This window comes from Hemicordylus capensis, chromosome 15 (assembly GCF_027244095.1).
Source record: "Hemicordylus capensis ecotype Gifberg chromosome 15, rHemCap1.1.pri, whole genome shotgun sequence".
NCBI classification, from domain to species: domain Eukaryota; kingdom Metazoa; phylum Chordata; class Lepidosauria; order Squamata; family Cordylidae; genus Hemicordylus; species Hemicordylus capensis.
Genome location: NC_069671.1, coordinates 8,342,339 through 8,369,062, shown reverse-complemented (window position 1 = coordinate 8,369,062; position 26,724 = coordinate 8,342,339). Strand labels below are relative to the sequence as shown.

General features: G+C 46.9%; 1 protein-coding gene across 4 annotated transcripts in view; it reads right to left on the bottom strand.

The window, feature by feature from the left end:
• Positions 1–26,724, bottom strand: part of GALNT9 (polypeptide N-acetylgalactosaminyltransferase 9) — a 203,933-nt gene that overhangs the window by 55,787 nt on the left and 121,422 nt on the right. For all 4 annotated transcript variants that reach the window (XM_053280372.1, XM_053280371.1, XM_053280373.1 and 1 more), the window contains one exon: positions 24,956–25,073. In XM_053280372.1, the coding sequence (XP_053136347.1) occupies positions 24,956–25,073 (118 nt within the window). The remainder of the gene's footprint in view (positions 1–24,955; positions 25,074–26,724) is intronic.

The window sequence follows — 26,724 nt, the reverse complement described above, 5'->3', positions numbered from 1 at the left end:
ACTCCCATCTAATAAAGCAGTTGCCAAGCAACAGGCAACAGGTTTACGTTTATAAACTTCCTAACACCTAGATCTCAAGGCTGTGTGCACAACTTAAAATAATAAATAAGGCTCAATAAATAAAGCAACACATCCATAAATAAAGCAATAAAGCTCATCTCTGGCAACTTTTCAAAAGGCACTGAAGACATATTTGTCCATCCAGGCTTTTGATTAGATTTTTAGTTTTAAATACTTTTAATGTTGGGTGTTAAATGATTTTAATGTTAATGATTTTAAGGTTTAAATGATTTTAATTGTAAACCGCACAGAGACGCAAGTTTTGGGTGGTATAGAAATATGTTCAATAAAATAAAATAATAAATGAATAAAAATAAATTTTAAAATCATACAATCTAAAACATAGTTTTAACAACAAACATAATAATTTTAGCAAAAGGTCTGAGAAAACAGGTGTGGCTTAAATGATTTTTTAAAGGCAGCCAGAGATGGGGAGATGCTCTTATAGTGAGAGGGAGCACATCTAAAAGCCTTGGAAGGCCCCGCAGAGAAGGCCCGGTCCCACGTCGCCACCAAATGACCCAGTGGCAGCCATAACCGAACCTCCCCATAGGATCTTGGTAAGTGGCGAGGTTCATGACAAAGAAGGTGCTCTTTTCAATAGCTTAGACCAAAACCGTTAAGGAAGTGACATCAGAGCAGGTGGAGCACAGGTCTAACGTAAAGTTGTGCCCTCGAATCGGTGTCGACTCCTGGCGACCACAGAGCCATGTGGTTTTCTTTGGTAGAATACCATTGCCTCCTCCCGCGCAGTGTGAGATGATGCCTTTCAGCATCTTCCTATATTGCTGCTGCCCAATATAGGTGTTTCCCATAGTCTGGGAAACAGACCAGCGGGGATTCGAACCGGCAATCTCTTCCTCGCTAGGCAAGTCATTTCCCTAATGCACCATCAGGTAAACACAGAGCACAGGCCTAGCTGAAGCTTATATTTTTTATTATTTTATTTAAAATATTTCTATACCACTCAAAACTTGCGTCTCTAGGCGGTTTACAATTAAAATCATTTAAAACATGAAATCAATTAACAATTAAAATCATTTGAAAGATTAAAAACATTTAAAACCCAATATTAAAATTTAAAACTATACATCTAATTAAAAGCCTGGGTGAATAAATGTGTCTTCAGTGCCTTTTTAAAAGTTGCCAGAGATGGGGAGGCTCTTATTTCAACAGGGAGCGCATTCCAAAGTCCACGGGCTACCATGGAGAAGGCCGGTTCCCGAGTACCCTCCGGACAAGTCGGCGGCAACCGCAGACGAACCTCTCCAGATGATCTTACAGAAGGGCTCATGGCGAAGAAGACGTTCTCTTATATAAGGTTGTATTGTGGGTTTGGGAATGAGAGAGCCCATGAGGATATTAAGGACCAAGGGAACATGGCTACAAGGACCTCCCCCAACCCATGCTCTGAGGCCTTGGTGGAGGGAGTAATCTGACCCATGACCGTTTGCCCCATCCACTATTTAAAGCAATCCTTTTGTTTTTAAGTGAATCAACCTTTAATTGGCTGAGGGATGGAGGGGAGCAAAAAGGGAAGCAGGAAAACAGAGAAGAGACTTCCAGCACATCAAGGAGCAGCCGGTCACATTTTCTTCCGCACAAAGCCCTGCCGTTTGTCTTTCTTTGCACGGCTCTGGAGTTTTTAATAAGGGGGAAAGTCACCGGCTTTCTTTCTTATTGGCCTTTATCAAGCCTAATGGGCTCTCCTGATTCATTTTCACTTAATTGGCTCTAAGACGTTACCTCATTATTAGTGGCGCTGCTGGCATTCAGGCAATCCTGGAAAGGTAAATTGGCTCTAAAAAAGCAGCGAATTACTCTTTTAATTAGCTGGAATTGATCAGAAAGGTTACGCAAGCGGCACACATTGAAGTACAAATCAGATACAATCCAGTCTTTGCAACTTGCCCAGAAGAAAGGACTTGGGAGAAGGATTGGAGCCTTGCACAGCAGAAAGCAGGTTGACTCCCAGTCCATGTGACATGTAAATATGGAGAAAGTGGGTAGGTGGGTCAGCTTTCTAAAAAAAGATGACTGAGGGGAGACATGATAGAGGTCTATAGAATCATGCATGGTGTGGGGAAAGTGGATAGAGAGAAAATTCTCTCCCTCTCGCATAACACTAGAACCAGGGGTCATCCCATGAAATCGATTGCCACGAAATTTAGGACCAACCAACAGAAGTACTTTTTCACACAACGCATAATCAGCTTGTGGAATTCTCTGCCACAAGATGTGGTGACAGCCAGCAACCAGGATGGCTTTAAGAGGGGTTTGGATAACTTTGTGGAGGAGAGGTCTATCAACGGCTACTAGTCGGAGGGCTGTAGGCCACCCAGAGGTGTAACTATAGGGGGGGCAGGGGGGGCACGTGCCCCGGGCGCCATCTTTTCTGGTCACAGGCGCCGACATGACCAAATTTTTTTTTAATTTTTTAAATTTTTTTTGTTAATACAAGTGTTTCCTGCTCAGTGCAGCAGCACTGCAGCAGTCAAGGGAGCGCGTCGGCAGCCCATCCCCCACGAGCGGTCCCTTCCGTGCCACCCGCGCCCCCCCCAATTGCTTTGCTGGCGCCTGGCGGCCAGTCAGTGGCCTGGCTTGGTGGCAGCGGTGGGCGCTTGTGAGGAAAAACCTAAGTATAATGTAGTATGTTGGGGGCGTGGGGGGTGCCATTTCAGTGCTTGCCCCGGGCGCCATTTTCCCTAGTTACGCCTCTGAGGCCACCTCCAGCTTCAAAGGCAGGATGCTTCCGAGTACCAGTTGCAGGGGAGTAACAGCAGGAGAGGGGGCATGCCCTCAACTACTGCCTGTGGGCTCCCCAGCGGCATCTGGTGGGCCACTGTGCGAAACAGGATGCTGAACTAGATGGGTCAGATCCAGCAGGGCTATTCTTCTGTTTTTATGTTCTATGTGTATTTGTTTACATAAAACCCTTTGACCTAGCTTTTGCTTCTCCATAGGTAAATCCCTCCTGTACTCTATGAAGGAAAACCACATGGGCTCTGTGGTCACCAGGAGTCGACACCAACTCGATGGCACAACTTGACCTTTACCTTTATTCCCCATTCCCCATATTAACAATGTACACTACAAATATTAGATGAGACTGAATGTAGGGGATAGGGCTGTAGCTCAGTGGAAAGGTGCCTGTTTTGCATGCAGAAGGTCTCAGGTTCAGGCCTGAGCATTTCCAGTTAAAAGCTCTTAGGTAGCTGGGGAGAGAAAGGCCTCTAACTGAGCCCTTGGAGAGCATCCGTCAGTCAGAGCAGACAATCCTGGGCTTGGTGGACCAATGGGCTGATAAGGCACAGAGGTGCACCTAGGTAATTTTGGACCCTGGGCCTAAAGGCCTTTGGGGGGACCCCCTGATGCCATTGCCAGATAAGCTGTAGTGCACTATTTTTTTACACCAGAACATGCTCAGGGAAAGCGGGAAACTCTTTTTATTTCTATTTTTAGCAGAGATTTTGAATAAGATAAGAATAAGATAAGTACTCCCACTGACTTGCAGAGAGATGCCACATTTTGGGCACTCAGCATTTGGAGGCCCCCCAGGCCTGCATGGGGCCGGACCTCTGCCCGGCTGTCCGATCCAAAGAGCACCACTGATAAGGCAGCTTCCTTTGTATGCTTGCATTAACAGGATTCTTTTTTATGTAATGTTTTATCAATGGAAGTTGGGAAAACACTACACAAAAGACACTTAGGACAATCATATTATGTAGAGACATAGGAACATAGGAAGCTGCCACATCCTGAGTCAGACCATCGGTCCATCTATCTCAGTATTATATACACAGACTGGCAGTGGCTTCTTCAAAGGTTGAAGGCAGGAGTCTCTCTCAGCCCTATCTTGGCACTGCTAGGAAGAGAACTTGGAACCTTCTGCATGCCAGCATGCAGGTACTCTTCCCAGAGCGGCCACATCCCCTAAGGGGGATATTTTGCAGTGCTCACACATGTTATCTCCCATTCAAATGCAAACCAGAGTGGACCCTGCTTAGCAGATTTCATGCTTGCTACCACAAGTCCAGCTCTCCTCCCATGTGCCGGGAGGCCTAGCATTCATGCATTTTGGAGACTAAACTTCATATGCTTCACAATTCAGATCCCACCCACCCCCACCCCAAATAGAGGATTTCTAATGCATTGGCTGCACTCTGCAGACCCGACCAGGTCACCTGGGACTCCACAATCCAGGGAGAAGTTAGGATGATGAGGATTACCGAAGTGCCCATAAACACATATTCCAGTGACCTTCTCTTGCTGCTTTATCCATTCCAAATCCTGCCAAAAAGCAGCCTGCAGCTCGAATACAAATGGCCCTGCCTGCAAAATTTCATAAAACAATCTGGCTTCTATGCAAAACTATGTGCACCCCGGATGGCGCGGAGGCGATAAATCTATATTATGCCCGCCTGCACACTGGTATTTATCTTTGTTGTTCAGCGCACCTCCAGTCACTGGAGAATTCATTAGTGGGATGACAGAATCATGCGGTGGGACTATAAATTAGTATTTTGCCTGAAGGAATGCTATTGATTCTGGACGGGGCTCTGGGATGTTCTTGCTTGCCAGTCAGTTCAATCATAATACTACAGCCTGCACCAAAGAGTAGCTTAAGACTGATTTTGAGTTCACAGCCCTAGGGGTGTCTCTCTGGAAGCACCAAAGGTGCAAAGATGAGATAGCTCCAGGTGTGGAATGGGAAGAGGATATCCTAAGAGGTTAGCTTGGTACTCCGTAAGCTCTTTCACATGGCCATCTGGGGGTGTTTTTGGGGAGGAAAGAACTTCTACCCTGTTTCCCACAGCCGATCAGAGCCTCCATTTGGCTCTGGTCTCTCATCACCCAGACGATTGCAAGGTTTTTGCCCATGAGGAGAATTAGGGAACTAGATCTTCCAAGTATCCAATGATGCACTGAGAGAGGCAGTCCTCAATATGGCAGCAGCTATCCTCTGATGGGCTTCTCTAGCTGCAGAACTCTATGATAAACATGGCCACTGGCAGCCAGGGACAGTTTTCAATAGAAAATTCAACACATGATCAAACTCAGAGGTTGGGCAGCTGCTGTTTTTGTCCGACCTCAGTGAAAATCAAGGTTAAAAAGTCAGACTACTGACATTTGAGGCAGAGGGCTTCTCTTGAGTTCTCACAAGCAGCAAAAGCTGGGTTCACTGCCTTCTACCTTTGCTGATCGTGAGAATGAGCTCACAGTCTTTAATAGTTAATTATGACAACACCATAACCTGAACTTGGCCTCAGTGCATATCTGTACCAAGGTGGCCCTTGTAAGCATATTTCATGATTCTGACACTCAACTTGTTCTATGGCGAAATCTCCAACTTCTGGTGTCTGGGGTGGAGTGGTATTTCCACTCCACCCCCCATCAAGTGGTGGCTACCTACAGCTCAGATTCGGCTTTAGGAGACCATAGGACTTGGCCGGTCAGCTGTGGTAGTTGTTCAGGCCTGTTCAAGATAATTTAATACGGAGACATTATCCCTTAACAGCAGGTACTAGCTCTAAGGATCTGGAATTTTTAACCTGCTATTTATGGTTGGGATGCATTTTTTAAACGGTAGTTCTGCTGCTGGTTTTTTGGATACCTGAATTCTTCAGTGAAGGCAAATAGGGGACAAAATGTGGGTAATGATTCATTAAAGTTGTGCTGTCCAGTCAGTGTTGACTCCTGGCAACCATAAGAACAGCCCTGCTGGATCAGGCCCAAGGCCCACCTATTCCAGCATCCTGTTTCACACAGTGGCCCACCAGATGCCGCTAGAAGCCACAGGCAGGAGTAGAGGACGTGCCCTCTCTCCTGCTATTAACTCCCCTGCAACTGGTACTCACAGGCATCCTGCCTTTATGGCTGGAGGTGGCCTATAGCCCTCCGACTAGTAGCCGATGATAGACCTCTCCTCCATGAAGTTATCCAAACCTTTTAAAATCCATTCAGGTTGTTGGCTGTCACCACATCTTGTGGCAGAGAATTCCACAAGTTGATTATGTGTTGTGTGAAAAAGTACCTCCTTTTGTTGGTCTTTCTTTTGTGTGTGGAAAGGATGCAAATGGGAAGCTGTAGAAAACTGGTCATGTTCCAATTCTAGAATAAATTTTTGAAATTCTTCTAGATAAATCAGAATTCAGGATGCGTGGATCTTAGAACAGAGGGAGTCAAAACAACCCACCAGGAAACCGAATCAGGGACACCCATTCACCCCCATAAATCTATTGACCTCTTGATACTGTGATCTTTCCAGAGGCCACATTCAGACATAACACAAAACCAGAGTCGAAGGGGCTTCTGGTTTCAATTTGTGTATGTCCAGATGTGTGTAACCCCTGAAAATTGGGCAGAGAGGCACCTTTTAATGTGGTGATTCTCTTTATTTAGCAGGGGGAGAGTAACTGGTCCTATCTACCCCCAGCACAGGACCTCCAGTGACTGTTGCTGGTGTCTATCTTATGGTTTCTTTTTAGACTGTGAGCCCTTTGGGGACAGGGATCCATCTTATTTATTAATTAAATAATTTAATAAATAATTTGTGTAAATAATTTGTGTAAACCGCTTTGGAAACCTTTGTTGAAAAGCGGTATAATATTTGTTGTTGTTGTTGGGATGGTGATGACGATGATGATGATGGTGATTATTATTATTATTTTAAAGATTTAATATACCACCCAATCCACAAACTCAGGGCAGTGTACAAGGCAAGAACAGCATCCAAGATTTTTTTTTAAGTGGGGGGAGGAGAGAGAGAGAGAGAGAGAGAGAGAGAGAGAAAGGGTGGGGGTGGGGTTAAAGGGCAAACTCCTGGCAGAAAAGAAACATCTTCAATAAGATTTTAAAGTCTGGAAGGGAGGAAGCAGACCTAATCGGGGGGGGGGATTCCAAAGTGAAGGGGCAGCAACAGAGAAAGCCCTTCTACAGGCCCTAGTACTACAGACCTCTATGAGACGAGGGACCGAAAGAAGGGCAGCCTGAGAAGATCTCACACGACGGGACAGAAATGGCCAGGAGAGGAGGTGCTGAAGGTAAACAGGTGCTAGCTAAGCCCTGAAGGGTTTTAAAGGTAAGAACCAGCACTTTGAATTGGACCAGGAAGCAAATAGGTAACCAATGCAGCGACCGCAAGCATTGTTGTTGTTGCTGCTGCCATCCGTTGTTGCTGCTGCTGCAACTGCAGTTTTGCCAAAGATTGACCCAGGGTTTTCCTCCCCAGACTCCGATTTGTACCTTCAGTTTGTAGTTAGTTTCACCACCTGTACCTCCGGTTCTGTGGTGCTAGTGTTACGTCTGAACATGGCACCGCACTCCTGCTGTCTGGCAACTGGAGTTGAGGGAGGAAGCTTCTCCCAGTTACTATTGGCTGCCGGGGCTGTCCTTCAATCAAGAAGGAAGCCCAGGCAGCCAGTTCCCCCTCCTCTTTGCAGTCTTTCTGACTGCAGAGAAGGAGCTTTCCATTACGCCCGAATTCAGACAGGAAAGCAGCAGTTGGGGGGAGTGGAACAGCAGATCCTTCGGACCCACAGTTCTATGTTACATGTGAATGTGGCCAGATTCTGATCCTGTGTTTTTTTTTTTTTTTTTTTTAGTACAGGGCAGCCAGAGTGAACTACTCCTGAGTAGTCCTATTGGAATTAAGTAGTCCCTTAGAGTAACTTCTTAGTACTATTGAGTCACTTGGCTGGAATATGGACCAGTAGCTTTACAAAGTTTTGAAAGTGCTAGTTGGCAGATTCTATGCCTGAAACACAAAGGACATCGTAAAAATCCTTTTTAGAAAACAGTGTTGACCTTTAACGCTTCTGCCCAATTACCCTTCGTTGCCCCAAGCCATCAATTACGATCATAGTCTGCAGGTACTAAATGGTAGTGGGGTGGGTGGGTGGGGGGAGAGTTGAGTCTAGCAGAATCCACAGCCCAATAATTTGTTTTCAAACCAGGTCTTGTGAGTTAGCGCAGAGTGAAATGATTTTCTGCTGCGCTTGCTTATCTCGGTCCTCTTTGGAGAGTTGGCTCAGCACTCCAAAGTTGGAGAGGAGGAAGAAACAGAGAAACAGAATACAGATGAATTGCCATCGTTTCTGCTGAGTATTCCAGCTGGAACCAATTTGGAGGAAAGGTCCCACTCCTGTTCTCGGCTTTAAAATTAACATGCTCCAATTCTCATTTGGGGTCTCTGTTTTCCACATCTATTGATTTAAAAAGCCAGCCATCTCAACATCTGAATTTCAGATTTGAAGTTTACAGCTTGAGTGAACTTTTTCAGTGGATTCAGTTGGGGTGCTAGCAAGCTCCTATGAAGGCACATGGACCTTGGATAGGAACATAGGAAGCTTCCTTATACCACTGGTCCATCTAGCTCAAAATTGTCTACACAGACTGGCAGCGGCTTCTCTAAGGTTGCAGGCAGGAATCTCTCCCAGCCCTATCTTGGAGATGCCAGGGAGGGAACCTGGGACCTTCTGTTTGCAAGCATTCCTGTGCTCTTCCCAGAACATCCCATCTTACATTTGTCACACATGTAGTCTCTCATTCAAATGCAAACCAGGTCAAACCCTACTTAGCAGAGGGGACAATTTATGCTTTCTACCCCAAGACAGACTCCCCACCCCAAAACCATAGGAAGCTGCCATATCCTGAGTCAGACCATAGGTCCATCTAGCTCAGGATTGCCTACATTGACTGGCAGCAGCTTCTCCAAGTTTTCAGGCAGGTATCTCTCCTGGCATCTCCCTTCCTGGAGATGACAGGGATTAAACCCGGGACCTTCTGTGTGCAAGGCAGATTTTCTACCACTGAGCTACAAACCCATGCTTGATCATCAAATGCTATATGACGACTTAGAAACTAAAGTAGCAAAGAGAGTCTCGCACTGACGCTATAACCTAATTAAAGATTGACAGTTGGAAAATTGATCATGCCAACCCCCCAAAGCTTTGCAGGAGCTCCTAACTGCATCTTAGGAAAGAGTCAATGTTTTTCCGTACACACTGGCACGATAGGCCACATGCCAGTTTTAAGGAAGTGACCCTGGGAGCCACATAAAAGAAAGCCAGGTAATACAGACACCTGCTGTGTTTAATTAAAATGCCCCAAAGAGGCTGTTCTGAGCCTAGATCCTTATACACACTTCACAGCAATCACCTCCTGCCACTTCATAGGAAGAATGATTGTAAGCTGCTTCCAGACACAAGTAGCCCCTATTGAGACAGGGAAGCAAGAAACCCAACACCCCTGTCAGCTCTCTAAATATACTTCCGGCTATTGCTGCAATTGGTCTGGTGGATGCCCTTCAAGTAATTACTGTCTTGAAGCAGGCTGTGCATACAAGTGGTTGGCCATATACTGTATGTCAGGATGCCGCCTTACCTGGTTGCTTGCATGGCCCTGTGGAGAGCAGCAGAGAGCATGGCAGCATCCCTCCTTTGGGGTTTCTGTCTTCCCCCGAAGGGAGCGGGGGTGAAATGGTTCCAGGCTGGTCGGGTCCCGGTGGGATTGAACAGGTGAGGCAGAGAGAGTTGCAGGGAACAGCTCCAATGGGGCAGCCATGTTGGGCATGACAGGAAGCAGGAAGTGAGACCAGTCAGCTCTGGACTGGGCCATTTAAAGCCAAGGCAGCTGAGGATGAGGGCTAGGGATGTGCGAACAGGTTCAATTTGGAACCTGTTCAAAATTGGAACAGTTTGGTTTGACGGCTCAGTGTTGAGCTGAACACCGCCCCCCCGCCCCCCAGTTCAGCTCGACATCTGACTAAACTCCCCCAAGCCGTTTGGGGGGGGTGTTTTCAAATATATATTTTTATTTTTTAAAATTTAATTTTCTGTACTCCGAGGCTGCCATGGATGTCCTCCCTCCCCCGCCAGCCTTCCTTATGTATAAAAGCGCCCGGTTTGGGTGATATTTGGCCCTTTCTGGGCCTTGCCCCCATTGTGGTGGCCATTTTGGAGGCCACCACACATGCGCAATGGGCTCCTGCATGATCTGGGTCATGACAAAAAATAAAAATAAAAATTTACAAAAAATTAAATTATTTTTAAAAAACAAACAAACACCCGTGAACCCGCCAGCTTCCATTACAGCCCCAAGTTACCCAGTTTGGGTTGTCTTTGGCCCATTCCAGGACTGTCCTCAGTTGTGGCAGCCATTTTGGAGGCGGCCGCACATGCCCAATGGGGCTAATGGGCGATTTGGGCTGTAATGGAAGCCGGCAGGGGGAGAGGGAGCCTCTGGAGACCCTCCTACGGCCATGGCAATGACCCCCAGAGGGGGTATATTAATGTTTAAAAATAAATTTAAACTTAGAACTCACTTAGAACTTGATAAGGAGGGCACCATAATGGAAGTGAATACCCCTCCACACTCCATTTTGTCCACTGCATTGAACGTCAAAAGGCTGACTGGGATAAACTAAGGATACTTGCAAGTAATGAGGCCAAGCCCAGGCAAATCAGTGCCATTGATTATTTAGAACAGATTCAATGAGAAAAAGTAGTTAGGGAGCAATTAAGTGCATGCCTTTCATCAATCAATTAATGAGCCAATGAACTTTCTATCCACTCCATCCCAAAAATGTACACTCCTAACCATATTTTGTAGAGCGGTTCATACAATCAGCATTAGGGTAGGGGAGGCCTCCTAACCTCATTCAGAAGCTGGCCATGCTCCTGATTTTTGATTATGTGTTAGATAAAAACAAGGTTGGCGGTGGGCAGCTTGATTGTCAGCCAAGCCCCAGCTGGGTAGGATGGTTTCCCCGCCTCCCTTGTTCAGAAGCTGGGGGTGGAATCTGGATAGGACACACTTGTCCTATCCAGCTGGGGTGTGACTGAAGATCAAGCTCCATGCCTCTGACTTTGCTTTTATCTAACAATCGAAAATCTGGAATGTGCCCTACTCCCAATTAGGGTAGAAGGCTTAGGGTAGAAGGTACCCTAATGCCATTCCTTTGCACTGTCCTTGTATTTTATCTAGAGCAGGGGTAGCCTTGGCATTCCAGCTGTTGTTGAACTACAACTCCCATCACCCCAATAACAATAAGTCATGGCTGGGGCTGATGGAAGTTGTAGTTGAACAATTGGAGTACCAAGATTGATACTTGGTGGTTCAACCCAACCAGTTTCGTAGCACTCAATTCGGCTCAAATTTGATTCGAATTTGAGCTGAACTACAAATTTTGGTTCGTGCACACCCCTAAATGGACCAATGGTCTGACTTGGCATAAGACAGTTTCCTATCTCCCAACGGTTCTGCTGCAATTTTTAACTGAGAACTTCTCAACTGATCGCTCATGCCTATAACTGCTATACTCCATAACATTAGCTCTTAGGAAAGTATTGTGGAATGGATGTTTTCCAGTTTTTGAAAGCATGAGGGGAACTGTGAACAAAAAATGGAGAAGCACTTTTGCAGACATGCTGGGGAGAAAGTAATCCCTCAGTAATCTGTGCCGCCACTTTGGCTAAAGTCTGTATAGGCCCTCTAACCCGTAGGCATAAATCCCCCAAGATTCCATTTGGCTGGCATTCAAAAAGCTGCAGTTCTCGAGTATCCTAATGCCTCCCCTCTTATCTGGTTACTTGAACAATTTTAGCAAGCTTAGCACTGTGGTTTCTCCAAGCCCTTGCAAATATCATATTTGACCACACACACACACACCCCGCCAATTGCCCTATAAATGCTTCCTCAACACTACTAGAAGTCAGATAGCAATAGTTTTCCTTCAAATCTTCCCCACCTCCACAACATGTTCATTTTTGCCCTGGACCTGCATTAATTATTTTACTCAAAATATTAATCTCTTGCCCCTCCCATTCTTTCAGACATAGTTAAAACATACACACATATTCAACACGATTGCATTTGAAAGGACCATGCTATATATCCAGCAAATCCACAGGCTGACCAGTGGTTAAGCTCCTCAGTTTAGCTGCCCAAAGCTTAAAATAATCAATGGGTTTTACAACATTTCCCCTAACACCCAGCAAATAGGAACATGGCCAGGGAGGAGGTCATTCCAAAGCTGTAGTGGGCAGCAATTCAGAACTTACTCGATTCTGAACTAGCTCAGTATTTACTAGAGATGGGTCAATCAATTCAAGCTCGAATCGATTCAAGCTTGTAATGGGTCATTTTGAGTGTTTTGAGCTTGAAATAAAGGGCATGTTTCAGGCTCAAAAGAAAAAAGCCCCATTTCAACTCAGAATCCTTAGGTTTTTGAGCACCATTCTGAGGCCTGTTTTTCCGTGGGGAACTGGTCTTCTGATTGGGGCCAGTGGGTTGACCAATTTTTTGCTCCAGACATAGAGCCAGGTCTCACGATCTGTGAGACACGGTTTCTTTGGGTGAGTGGGGAGAGAGCCCTGGGCGGCTGGATTGGCTGCCCACACGATTGCCAGCTCTGAGATGGAGCCGGCGGGGGCTGGGGAGCTCGGGGGCCGTGCAGCCCCCGCAAGCCCCAGTATTCCCTGTGCGAGCACGCAGAGCATACTGGGTAGACCTCCAAGCCAGGAGGCGGCTTTTCGCCTCCCGGCCGGGGGTCTACTTGTGAGTAGGCGTGGCACGAAGGCGCGGCACGGCTACTCACGATTGTAAAAAGCAGGTTTGCTGAGTGCTTGCTCCACAAACTTGCTTTTTACCAGGGGTTCCAGAGCGGGTTAGCCGCTCCAGAACCACCGGGCTAGCCCGATTTTTGCTGATCGTCAGAATAGCCCCATAGTGTGTTGACCCACCTGGGAGTCCTTGGAGGTGGGCTGATGCTTTAAATCTGGGGTGGAGGGCCAGTCTACCCACTGACACCAATTGGTAGACCAGCTATCTCTGGAAAAACGACTTTCCTCACTAATTGGTAGACCAGCCACCAATTGACACCAATTGATACCAATTGGTAGACCAGCTATCTCTGGAAAAATGACTTTTCCCAGAGAGAGCTGGTCTACCAATTGGGGTCAGCAGTCCTCTGAGATGGGCCAACATGTGAAGTCCGGGGTGGATGGTGGGTAGACATGAGGTGGGTAGACCAGGCCTCCGCATCGGACATAGTGCAACAGCCTGCCTCGGAGGACTGGTCTACTGCTGACCCCAATTGGTAGACCAGCAATCCTCAGGAAAAAAATGGTGCTCAAAACACTCTAAACATTTTGAGTGTTTTGAAGCTGATTCATTGAAACAGCCAACTTTGGGCGTTGTTTTGACACATCGATTCGAGGATTTTGCAAATCATTTCAAGCTCAAAATGAATAGCAAAATCCAATCTGTGCATATCCCTTGTATCTAAGAGCTCCTCAGTCAGCTTCTCTGTTTTTTGAGAGTTGTCTCCTAGTTTTTAATGTTGAATGTGTGCCAATGGTACTATGCACATGCTAAAAAGTGCCCCTTGGTAACTGCCCCTTGATAACTGTAGTTACGCTTCACCTACTCTGCACTCACCCATTAGTACTAGCCATGATGGAGAACCATTACCATTTTATTAAAAATTGTATTAGTTATATTAAGTAGAAAGGAGGAAAAAGCAGGGAGTTGAAAAGGTCAAAGTGTTACATATCACATGGAAAATGTTTGCATATATCAGATTAGTAAAGTACACAGGGGAATTTTTTTTAAACCCATCTATTCAATTAATAAATAAAATTCCAAAATCCTACAAAGGGCTGCCACTTTAAAAAGGAAGGGCACATACGACTAATTCCATTTTTCAAGTGTACAAGTTCTGCCAATTTATCCATGCTATCAATTTCTGGAGCTGAAGCCAACCATTCCCACATTGGAGGAATTAGCAGAGATTTCTAGACTCCTGCCCAGGCAATTTCTGCAGCAATTAATAGATTAACAATTAAGAGCCAGGATGCTCTGTCACCACTTATTTGTAAATCACTCAATAAAACCAAAGGGCCATAATGCAGTCTTTGTCACAGTCTGCTGAATAATCTGCACATCCAGTATTCAACAGCTTTTGGACATAGTCACCATGAGCAATAGAGATCTGTATCCAGGACCTTAGGTTTCTTGTATGCGACCCTATCTATAGAGCTCATGACTTCATCCCAGAGATGTTTGTGGGAGCCATTGTGAGTAGAGCTAGTTCTGTCTACATAGCTCACTACTTTGTCCCATAGAAGTCAATAGGAGCTACTGTGAACCGAGCCAGATCCTATCTACATACTTGCTACTTTGTCTCAAAGAATACAATAGAAGCCACTGGGAACCATCCAGGGAGTTTTTTGTATCAGGTGGCATATAAATGTACTAAATAAATAAAATAAATAAAATAAATAAAATTGTGAGCTGAGCCAGCTTCTATCTACATAGCTTGCGACTTTATCCCATAGAAGTCATTAGGAGCCATTGTGAGCCGAGCCAGCTCCTAATTCTATAGTCACATGCCTTCATTGGCACACCCCCTACACTCACGTATCTCTTGGTATGGTATTAAAGTGTGGGAGAACCTCAAGGAGGGACCACAGCTTAGAGAGGGAGGGTGAGTGCCTTGCCTGTATGAAAGGTTCTGTTCAAGACCTCACATCTCTAATTAAAATGATCTCAGGTCATGAGGCTGGTATGACCTCTCCTTAAATCCTTGGAAAAGTGCTACCTGCCAGAACAGACAATATTGGGTTAGATGGGGCTGCACAACTTCGGTCCTCCAGCTGTTGTGGGACAACAACTCCCATCCTCCCAGATGATTGGCCACTGGGGCTGGGGATGATGGGAGTTGTAGCCCAACAACAGCCGGAGGGCCAAATTTTTGCTGTCCTGGGCAGGCTAGGTGCACCCATCCCTCTGATTAAGGATAAGGAAGCTTCAGGTGTTCAGCCATCAGAATTGGGCTGCCTACTTTGTGCTTGTCAATGTGGTCCCGCTCTTCAACGCTTCCTTCACATCCCATGTCCACCTTTTCTATTTGCTTCTCCAAATGCAGCAGCCTCTACAATTTACTGCACCCGTCAGGGCTAATTTATTCATGGGATCTGACAGTCGTCACAAAGCCCACGATCGATGCCGTGGCAAAGGCTGACATTTGCTCATATTTTAAAAGTCCCTTTGACCTTGACCAGCCGCTAAGTGGAGTGAGCTTGTCAGCAGCTCTGAGGAGGCTCCAAAGGCTGGTCTTATTGGGGACCCTGGGCAACTAGATCTTAAGGCTCTCCACATGAGCAGCGTAGAGAGCCGTGAGGGGGTTTGCAGGGAGAGCGGGCTTGGCCCGATCTCCCTGCACATGAGCAGTCGGCTCGCCCTGGGTGGCCACATCGGCCGCCGACACAATTACCAGCTCTGTCACAGAGACGGTTGGGGCGGTGGGGATCGGGGGACTCCTGGCCCCCGGAAATCTCAAAATGCCCCACACAAGTGCACGGGGCATTTTGGGGAGCCCCCCGACACCTGGAGGCTTGTTGTAGCCTCCCAGTTGGGGGTCTCCTCATGAGTTTCTGTGGTGTGGAGCCACGCCATGGTGACACACAATCCAATAAACAGGGTTAGTGGAGCACTCACTCCATAACCTCGTTTAAGGGGAGGGGCATTTAGGGAGGCTTGCTGCTGGGAGCCGCACAGCTCTTGCTGCAGCATATGACCAAGCAAAACTAGGCAAGGCTCCCTTAGCCCGTTTTTGTCTGGTCATGAGAATAGCCTCATTGTGTCAGTTGAACCAGCGGGCAGGCTGCAGACACACCAAACTACAAAATGCAGAATCAGAGAGAGCGGATGCTCCAGTGAGCAACCACAAAAATGAGTGAAATAAATTGTTTCTCTAAAATAATGTAAAAAAAACCAATGCATAAATGAATGTATGTATGTATGAATGAATGTGTGTATCTATCTATCTATCTATCTATCTATCTATCTATCTATCTATCTATCTATCTATCTATCTATCGATCTATCGATCTATCGATCTATCGATCTATCTATCTATCTATCTATCTATCTATCTATCTATCTCCCTGTGTATTAGGAGATAGAATTTCCCCCCTACTGCTGTCATAAAAGTAGAGCTTGGGACCACAAAATGAAATTGGTTGATTGGTACAAGAGGGTATGATTCTACTATCCTAATTTCTCTAGCAGCATTGTGAAATGTACCACCTGATATTTCTGAGCCCAGGAGTTTGGAATCTTGGTTCCCCCAGTTACTAGGACAGGGGGAGGCAACCTTGGTTCTCCAGCCATTGATGAACTAGGAGCATTCTCCAGTGATAGGAGAATGCTTGCAGGCCAGTTGGACTAACTTACAAATTTGCATTGCTAAAAGTTGTGATTACCTGGCAGGAGGGAAGAACAATGGGGGTGGGGGATGGGCACAGATGGTTGACAGCAAGAGATTTCTAACCACTTACACAAGAACATAGGAAGCTGCCTTACACCAAGTCAGACCCTTGGTCCATGTAGCTCAGAACTGAATGGCAAAGGATCTCCAAGGTTTTAGGCAGAAGACTTTCCCAGCCCAACCTGGAGATGCCAGGGATTGAACCTAGGACCTTCTACATGCAAAGCAGATGCTCTACAATGGAGCCACAGCCCCATCCCCAATACAGGAGTCTTACTAGCCCTAACTAACAATTCCAGGGATTGAATCCGAGACCTTCTGCATGCAGAGTGGGTGCTCCACCACTGATCTACAGCCCCCATCTGAGCTATGACCTCCCTGGATAGATTGAGTCAAGATTCTGTAGCCTCCCATTCTCCAATCTATAGTGCTGTGATGCAAATACTGGACTGCGTTACCATACAAAGCAGATGTTCTACCACTGAGCTTGGCTACAGCCCCATTCCCAGTATAGGAGTCTTGCCCAGTCCAACCAGGAGATGCCAGGGATAGAACCTGGGACCTTCTGTATGCAAAGCAGATGGGGTGTGTATGGATTCATAGGAGGTTCGGTTCAAGTTTGAACCGAGCTCAAACTGAGCCACCTAGTCTGTGAGCTGGTTTGTTAGAACCAGCGGTGATTTGGGTTGAACCAGTTTGGCTCGGTTCTGCTTTTAAAGGGGAAATCTAGAAAGGAATTGGGATGGGGGGGGGGCGGTGAGAGGGCAACTTATTGGCTCTCTGTGGAAGCGGCCTCTCTTGGCTTCACTGGCTCACCCGCTGGCCCACACTGCCCATAGCCACCATGACAAGAGCCAGCAAGGTGCCCTCTTGCCTGCCCTCCCAATGCATTTTTAGATGGGCAACCCCCCTTTGCTTGTAGAGGGGAATCCTTACTGGATTCCCCTTTACAAGCAGGGCGATTGAACCAGGTTGAACCGGCTCGATCAAAACTGGCCCCGGTTCATTTCGTACTTGGACCAGCCCCCTCTTTTGTGGGGCCGGGCCAGTTTGAGCTCAAACCAGGCCAGTTCTAATCAAACCAGGTTCAATTCAAACCAGTTCCACACACCCCTAAATGTGAAAATGTGAAAGTCAGGGTGGTGTAATGGTTAGAGTGCTGGACTAGGACCAGGGAGACCCGAGTTCAAATCCCCATTCAGCCATGAAACTAGCTGGGTGACTCTGGGCCAGTCACTTCTCTCTCCGCCTAACCTACTTCACAGGGTTGTTGTGAAAGAGAAACTCAAGTATGTAGTACACCGCTCTGGGCTCCTTGGAGGAAGAGTGGGATATAAATGTAATCAATAATAATAATAATAATAATAATAATAATAATGATGATGATGATGATGATGATGCTTGGCCACTGAAGTACAGCCTCATCCCTTTGGTACGGATGGCTACCAGGCAGACTTATAACACCCAGAGTTGCTTGCTCTGTTGTGAGTTGCATTCCAGCAGCCTGCGGAGATGGGTGCATTACTCATGCAGGCAAAGTGCCTGCACATCTTTATAAACATGGAAGTTACTAGCATGCCTTTAAAACCTAATAGGAGACTATGACCTTTCTTTGAAAGGTATGAGATTTGATCTGGGGAGCATGCTGGGACTTTCAGAAGCGGCTACATTATCAGTTAATGCAACAAAAGGAATGGTTCAGAGTTTAAATTCAGCATAGGTAAACCAGGAGGCTATTATAAGTGACTGCAGTAGAAGGGGACCTAATCTAAAAGAGCAGCGACTGTTCAAAGGCGCATGAAATCTCCTTATTCTAAAGTTGGAAAATCAAATCAAGAACAAAGCAAAGCCAGCCTTTAAAAGAAAATAAATCAGAGATAACCGTACTTCAAAGGAGAAGCTGCTGACTTTCAGAAAATAGCCCAGAAGATACGTGGATGGCTGTGCCATCCAGTGGAGGCTATTGAGTAGAGAAACTGGTCTCTAGTGGGGATGTGCAAACAGATTCGATGTTGAACAGATTCAACATCGAACCTGTTCGATTCAACAGTCTGGTGTCGAACCGAACCCTCATGGTTCAGTTTGGCAGGGGGCTGGAAACCCAACCCCCTGGCCCCCGGCCATTCAGGGGGGTTCGTGATCTTTTTTATTAAAAAAATGTATTTTATTTTTTATTTTAGTACTTACCCCCTCCAGGGGGCTTCTCCGAGGCCACAGGGGCGGTCTCTGGAGGTTCCCCCTCCCCCTGCCAGCCTCCATTATGTTTCAGATCATGACCCATGCCCTGGGCCATGAGTTGGCCATGCAGAGTCCCATTGGGCATGCGCGGCAGCCTCCCAAATGGCCACCGCAATGGGGGTGAGGTCCAGAATGGGCGGAAGATCACTCGAACAGGGTGATTAGAAACAAAGTGGAGGCCAGCGGGGGAGGGAGAACCTCCAGAGACTCCTCCCCCACAGCCTCGGAGAAGCCCCCCCCGGGGGGGGTAAGTACTAAAAATAAAAACATAAAATATTATTTTAAAAAATTGTTCACAACCCCGCCCCGAACTGGACCGAACCAGCGGGATTGGGGTGGGGGCGTGCTGGACCAAACAGGCCCAGTCCAATTTGGGTCCAGTTCAGACCCAAACTGAACCAGGCCAGCCGGTTTTGTGCACACATGTAGTCTCTAGACTACACTGAGACTACTACTACTACTAGACTACTACTCTAGTCTCATAGACTGCATTGCACATCACAGGGCTACCATTTTAAGCAGCAGCCCCATATCCATTTCTTCCCCAGAGCCCTGTAACATTAGGCATAAAGACCTGTTTGGTGATGTCATCGCATTCTGGTCATTCAGCAAATGACATGGAGACCAGGCATTACATGTACTGGCCAACCATCGCACAAGGCCCAATGGAAACAAAATTCAGAGGATGCAGTTTTAGGATACCCTAGTTGCCTTAAGCGGGGTGCAGCAGGGAAATGCTTGACTAGCAAGCAGAAGGTTGCCGGTTCAAATCTCCTCTGGTACTACATTGGGCAGCAGCGATATAGGAAGATGCTGAAAGGCATCATTTCATACTGCACAGGAGGAGGCAATGGTCAACCTCTCCTACCAAAAGGAAACCACAGGGCTCTGTGTGTGCCAGGAGTCCAAATCGACTTGATGAAATCGACTTGATGAAATTGACTTGAACTGAATGAAATCGACTTGAATTGAATGAAATCGACTTGAATTGATGAAATTGACTTGAAGGAGTCGAAATTGACTTTACCTTTACCAAGTTGAGCAAAGGAAATATTGGATCATTGGAAGCTGCCTTCTAATGAGTCAGACCAGGGGCCTGTCTAGCTCAGTATTGTCTACACTGACTGGCAGCAACTCGGTTTCAGGCAGGAGTCTCTCCCAGCCCTACCTAGACATGCCAGAGACAGGAGCTGGAGATTCTGCATGCAAAGCAGGTGCTCTATCACTGAGTTATGGCATCATCCCTGCAGAGATCTGGCCTTTCAGATCCAAGCCCAGGCCACTGTCCACTGACTCTCATTGGCTATCTGGTGCCTCCCTCATTGGAGAGAAGTCCCAAAGCCAAAGAAAGCCAACCTCCTCCTCTCTATGACTGGCACTCCAACCGATGGCGAGATATCTTTACCAGGATGATTAACAGCTCTGTTGTAAAAAGATGGCTCATAAAATCCTTCTATTAGGTCAAATCATAAACTGTGCTTGGAATGTTTATGCCCTTCTTTTCTAAACAATCAAGGACCTCTGTAGCCGCTGCTAATAAGGCAGCTTATATCTGGCTTGTAAAACTCGCCAGCTCTTTAATGAGTTGGGGAGTAAATAACCCACAGTCCCTTGGAGCTATTGATTTTTGTTGCTTTCGCTCTCTGTGGTACTACTTGAGTGAGTCTGGATGTGTTCAAAACTCTGGGCGGCTACTGCAAAGGACTCTCAACTTTTCTGTGCGCATCTCCTGTATGGTCACAATCAAGGGTTATTTGTAAATGTTTGTGTGTTTATCTATCATATTTATATTGATTGATTGATTAAGTACAGTCAAGTTAGTGTCATAGGAACATAGGAAGCTGTCATATACTGAGTCAGACCATTGGTCCATCTAGCTCAGTATTGTCTACACAGACTGGCAGCAGCTTCTCCAAGGTTGCAGGCAGGAGTCTCTTTCAGCCCTCTCTTGAAGATGCTGCCACAGAGGGAACTTGGAACCTTCTGCTCTTCTCAGAGCAGCTCCATACCCTAAGAGGAATAGCTTGCCATGCTCAGACATGTAGTATCCCATTCATTTGCAACCAGGGCAGACCCTGCTTAACTAAAGGGACAAGTCATGCTTGCTACCACAAGACCAGCTCTCCTCTTAGCTACTCTTAGCGGCCATATAGATAGATTCTCTCCAGGATGATCTGTCTTCAACTTGGCCTTTAAGGTCTCTCAGTGGTGGCATTCATTGCTGTCATAATCAAGTCCATCCACTTTGCTGCTGGTCATCCTCTTCTTCTCCTTCCTTCAACTTTGCCCAGCATGATGGACTTCTCAAGGGAACTGGGTTTTTGCATAATGTGCCAAAGTTCAAAAGTGTCAATACTTTTCCTATCTTTCTTCTTCAAAGTTCAGCTTTCACATCCATAGAGTGTCATGGGGAAAACTATCATCCGAACGATCCTAATCGTAGGTGTAGACACATCACGGTATCTAAATTTCCTATCCAAGGCCTTCATTGCAACCCTACCAAGTGCTAGTCTGTGGCATATCTCCTGACCACTGGATTTATATTTATATACTGTCTGATATGAACATCTCTAGGTGGTTGCTGCTGGGGATCCCCCAATGGGCCGTGGGCTGCCACAAGGGATCAGGCCGGCACTCAGGAACTACCCTCCCGATGTGGCTGGTTTTGGTCCCTTCCAACCGCAGCTCTGATGGCAGCTGCTTGCCTCAGTCAGGGAACTTCGACCTGGCCCCCACAGAATAGTAGCGTGCCATCGCAGGATCAGGGGCAACTCACACGAGATCTTGGGTCGGGCCGAGATCTCGTGAGAGCAGAAGGTTCCAAGTTCCCTCAGTATATGGCAGCTTCCTATGTTCCTATGGCATCTCTCCACTGCTTCAATGGCATTGCTACACTCCAAACCAGTCCCTCAGGAGCAAACCTGTGCTCAGCCCACTTTTCAGGGGTAAAGGCATCTTTTAGAGCCCTGGAGCTTCAGGTCTGCACATGAGTTACGTTGCAGACCTTGGAGGTTGCTGCTTGCCTACTTCTATGCAGCAGCGAGGAAGTCATTCTCTGGATGCAAGTCAGAACGTAAGCAGGGGAATAACTGCATCCTTCTGCTAGCAGAGCACGGGGTGGAGGCAACGTGCCTCCATTCACAGGCATAAATGCTACACAGCGGTCATTTGCGGGGAAAACCCAGGGTGATGTTCAGCATCACTGAAGCAGTGTTTCTTTCCCCTCCACTTGAGCCGATCGCTGAACACGACCATCATTCCGCTCAGCTCCAGGCCTCCCTTGCAGGCATGCTAATTTCCCATGCGGCATCCTTTGCAAGGTATCGGTGCCTTCTCCCTACCTTTGGGACCAGAAGCTCCCTCTTCTGGGAAGCTGGCATCATAGGGAGGAAGGCACACACTGGGTTCAAGACCCCTCCAGTCTCTTACACAGGCCTGCTCAACTTAGGCCCCCCAGATGTTTTTGGACTACAACTCCCACAATCCCCAGCCACAGTGGCCAATAGCCAGGGATTATGGGAGTTGTAGGCCAACATCTGCAGGAGGGCCGAAGTTGAGCAGCCCTGCTCTTACAACAGGGCCCAGTTCCCAGGCCTACAGAGAGGAAACGCAGAGCAAAGCATATTCTTGGGCAGTGTTTACTGTGGCAGTGGTTCCCATATGTGATTGAGTCCCATAATCCTCAGCCAAAGGCCACTACAGGAAACATTGGTCTTGGGGTTCTCCTGCTATATGCCCCTCCTGCCAAACTGCTATAAGTAAGTATCAAAAGTAATACCACATTCACCTGAATAGGAGATGACTTCTATTTGGTGCCTTCTCTGAAGAAGCCTTCTCTGAGGAGAGGAGAACTGGTCTTGTGGTAACAAGCATGACTTGTCCCCTTAGCTAAGTAGGGTCTGCCCTGGTTGCATCTGAATGGGAGACTTGATGTGTGAGCACTGCAAGATATTCCCCTCAGGGGATGAAGCCACTCTGGGAAGAGCAGAAGGTTTCAAGTTCCTTCCCTGGCAGCATCTCCAGGCTAGGGCTGAGAGAGATTCCTGCCTCCAACCTTGGAGAAGCTGCTGCCAATCTGTGTAGACAATACTGAGCAAGATGGACCAAGGGTATATGACTCTTTATATGACAGCTTCCTATGACTTTGAATCTAAGACAACCCAGTTAGAAACAGAGGTCAAATAGAAGTTACACCTCTATTAACCCGAAAGGAAGAAGACTCTGAATTTAAGATGATCCCTTGATTTCTAACATCAAAGAACCTGGAAAACCCTTAATCTTCAGGTAAATACAGAAGCAGACTGAGAGCCATCCATCTTAAGAACATAAGAACAGCTCTGCTGGATCAGGCCCAAGGCCTATATAGTCCAGCATCCTGTTTCACAGTGGCCCACCAGTTGCCTCTGGGGAACCCACAGGCAAGAGGTATGTGCATGCCCTCTCTCCTGCTGTTGCTCCCCTGCAACTGGTATTCAGAGGCATCATGTCTCTGAGGCTGGAGGCCGCCCACAGCCATCAGATTAGTAGCCATTGATAGACCTGTCCTCCATGAATCTGTCTAAACCCCTGGAGCCTCTGGTGGCGCAGTGGTAAAACTGCTGCCCTGTAACCAGAAGGTTACAAGTTCGATCCTGACCAGGGGCTCAAGGTTGACTCAGCCTTCCATCCTTCCGAGGTCAGTAAAATGAGTACCCAGAATGTTGGGGGCAATATGCCCCCAACATTGTAAACCGCTTAGAGAGCTTCCAGCTATAGAGCGGTATATAAATATAAGTGCTGCTATTGCTATTGCTAAACCCCTTTTAAAGCCATCCAAGCTGGTGGCCATCACCATATCCCATGGCAAAGAATTCCATAGATTAATCATGTGCTGTGCAAAAAAGTACTTCCTCTTGTTGGTCCTGAATTTCCCAACCTTCAGTTTCATGGGCTGATCCCTGATTCTAGTGTTGTGAGAGAGGGAGACAAATTTCTCTCTGTCCACCCTCTCCACTCCATGCATAATTTTATGCACCTCGATCATGTCTCCCCTTAGTCGCCTCTTTTCCAGACTAAAGAGCCCCAGATGTTGTAGCCTAGCCTCATAAGGAAGGTGCTCCACGCCCCTGATCATCTTGGTTGCCCTCTTCTGCACCTTTCCCAGTTCTACAATGTCCTTCTTAAGATATGGTGACCAAAACTGTACAGAGTACTCCTGTGTTCGCAGTATCCCTCTTCTGGGTTCCTGGGACAGTTCGTCCCCTTTGCCCACTCCCTCTGCACCTCTGACTGTTTCTCAGGAACCTGTCAGCTTTCCCCAAAGATGGCTTGATGGCCAACACAACCAAGCATACAGAGCATCTCATAATCCCATCCTCAGCAGCAGTAGGAGAGTGTGCCCACACATTCCCACATTAAGAAGCTGTCAGGAGCAGGAACTGGGCACCCATAGATTTGTGTGTCTGCCCAGTAGTGGGTATGGTTGGAACATGCCCTGAGCAGGGTTTTCTGGGCTCTGGAGTGAATTAATATTCACTCCAGAGACTCCACCCACTCATGCTCCATCCACATAGATTCCTCTGGATAAGAACGATAATCATTTACTCAGGAGCTGCTGGCTTGTGTCCTCAGTTTGCAGTTCATGACTAGGGATGTGCAGAATCGGTTCGATTGTGAACCAGACCACCATGCACTGGGCTGATTTGAGCAGTTCAATCATGAACAGCTTTGAACCGGTTTGAGCTGGTATGTCAAATCGACTGGCCCAGCTGATCTGTTCAACTGAACCGGTTCACATACCCACGGTTCAGTCCAAATTAGGTTTTAATTCGGACCAAACTGTCCTAAAAAGTCAGTGTGCACCCGTTTTTGACTCCTGGCCCATACATGGCAACTTCCTACTGCCCAGCTCTGACATAAGGCAAGAACCAACCAGAACCAAGCGTTATGTCCATTTTAGTCTGCAATTCTTGGTCATGCTACATCTGTCTTGAACAATTCAGAACAGCATCCATCAGGTTGTTGATGTTCCTCAGCAACATCTCTGTGAGGTAGGTTAGTTCATGAGAAAGCAACCAGCAGAAAGTGAGTTTCGTAGAAAATGAAAGGCACGTCTTTGCATAAACTACAACCTCTGCAGCTCACCAGACCGGTTTCTTAGAACCTGCTCTAAGCATGTGTTCTTGGAAGCCAATACTTCAATGCGATTTACTGCCTAGGAAGCATGTTTGGGAACACTGTTGAAAAGAAATTACACACACAAGCAGGTGCAAATCATGACATCAGGTGCCTGAAAAGAGAGGTCTCCATTACCAAGGCTAAAATGCTCATCAGGGACTCCTTCTCTCTCCAGATCTGACCCATGAACGATCCAACAGTCCACAAAGCCAATAACTTGCCACTCACCCTCATGCCGAGCTCAATGTTTTCTCCTCCGTAGACCTCCATTCCAGGATCAAGCAAGCCGATCTCACCAAAGTATTCTCTGTCTACCACAAATGAACAGCCAATCATGGCTGGTGTCCTGTTGATGGGGAGAGAGAAGAAAAAGAAAGAGGAGGCTGATTAAGAAACATGCTTTGGAATAAAATTGGGCATCCGGACCCTAAGCAACGCTGTCCCAAGTGGTTTAAGAATGATCATCAGTACTTTGTTCATCTTGTCTGTTCCCAGACATAGACCAGACAGGAGGCACCTTCTGCATGCAAAGCAGATGCTCTTCCACTGAGCTACAGCCCTTCCCTAGACCATTGATCTATCTAGGTCGGTATTGTCTACACTGACTGGCAGCAGCCCTTTGGAGTTTCAGAAATGGTTTTGGTGGGTGTCTTCCCTGCTCCCTGCCAACAAGAATTCTGGGACTGAGAAGTATCACCAGCCAGAAAAATGAGAACCTCAGACTGGCTTTAGGTTCAGGGGGCTTTCAACAAACTGCCCCCCACCATATGAACATATGAAGTTGCCTCCTACTGAGTCAGAGCATTGGTCCATCTAGGTCAGTATTGTCTACATTGACTGGCAGCAGCTTCTCCAAGGTGGCAGGCATGAAGCCATATCCGGAGAGGCCAGGGATTGAACCTGGGACTTTCTACATGCTAAGCAGATGCTTTACCACTGAGCTACAGTCCTTCCCAAGGAATATAGGAACATAGGAAGCTGCCATATACTGAGTCAGACCATTGGTCTGTCCAGCTCAGTATTGTCTACACAGACTGGCAGCAGCTTCTCAAAGGTTGCAGGCAGGAATCTCTCTCAGCCGTATCTTGGAGACTCCACCAGGGAGGGAGCTTGAAACCTTCTGCTCTTCCCAGAGCGGCTCCATCTCCTGATGAGAATATTTAACAGTGTTCACGCAGTAGTCTCCCATCCAAATGCAAACCAGTGTGGACCCTGCTTAGCTAAGGGAACAAGTCATGCTTGCTACCACAAGACCAGCTCTCCTTTCAAAATAGGAACATAAGAAGCTGCCGTATACTGAATCAGACCATAGGTCCATCTAGCTCAGTATTGTCTACACAGACTGGCAGCAGCTCCTCTAAGGTTGCAGGCAGAAATCTGTCTCAGCCCGATCTTGGAGATGCTGCCAGGGAGGGAACTTGGAACCTTCTGCTCTTCCCAGAGAGGCTCCATCCCCTGAGAGGAATATCTTACAGTGCTCACACATCAAGCCTCCCATTCATATGCAACCAGGGCAGACCCTGCTTAGCAAAGGGGACAAGTCTTGCTTGCTACCCCAAGACCAGCTCTCCTCTCCTTTAATACTGACCTCTCATCTCCTTAATACTGACCGAGATAGACCAGGCTACTGGTCTATCTAGGTCAGTATTGTCAACACTGCCTGGCAGCCGCTCCCTGGGTTCTGTGAGCTCATTTGTGTGCCTGCACAGAGGACACAAAGGCGAATGGCAAAAATCTACACACAGCTCCTGTAAACAGCAATCAGTGGTCCCAAAACAATATGAGCATTAGAACACCATTACCCTTTTATTCATGCAATGATTCAATTTATTCTTTTATTAGACTCTGGCTGTAAAACTTCCCCTAATGAAATTTTAATACTGCTTTTTGGGAAAAAGAAACAGCGGCTTTCTTACCAGGGAAGCGATATTTCACCAACACGCAACAAACATTCTAATCAATTTGCCTTGTGTTTAATAAAAAATCACATGGAGAGC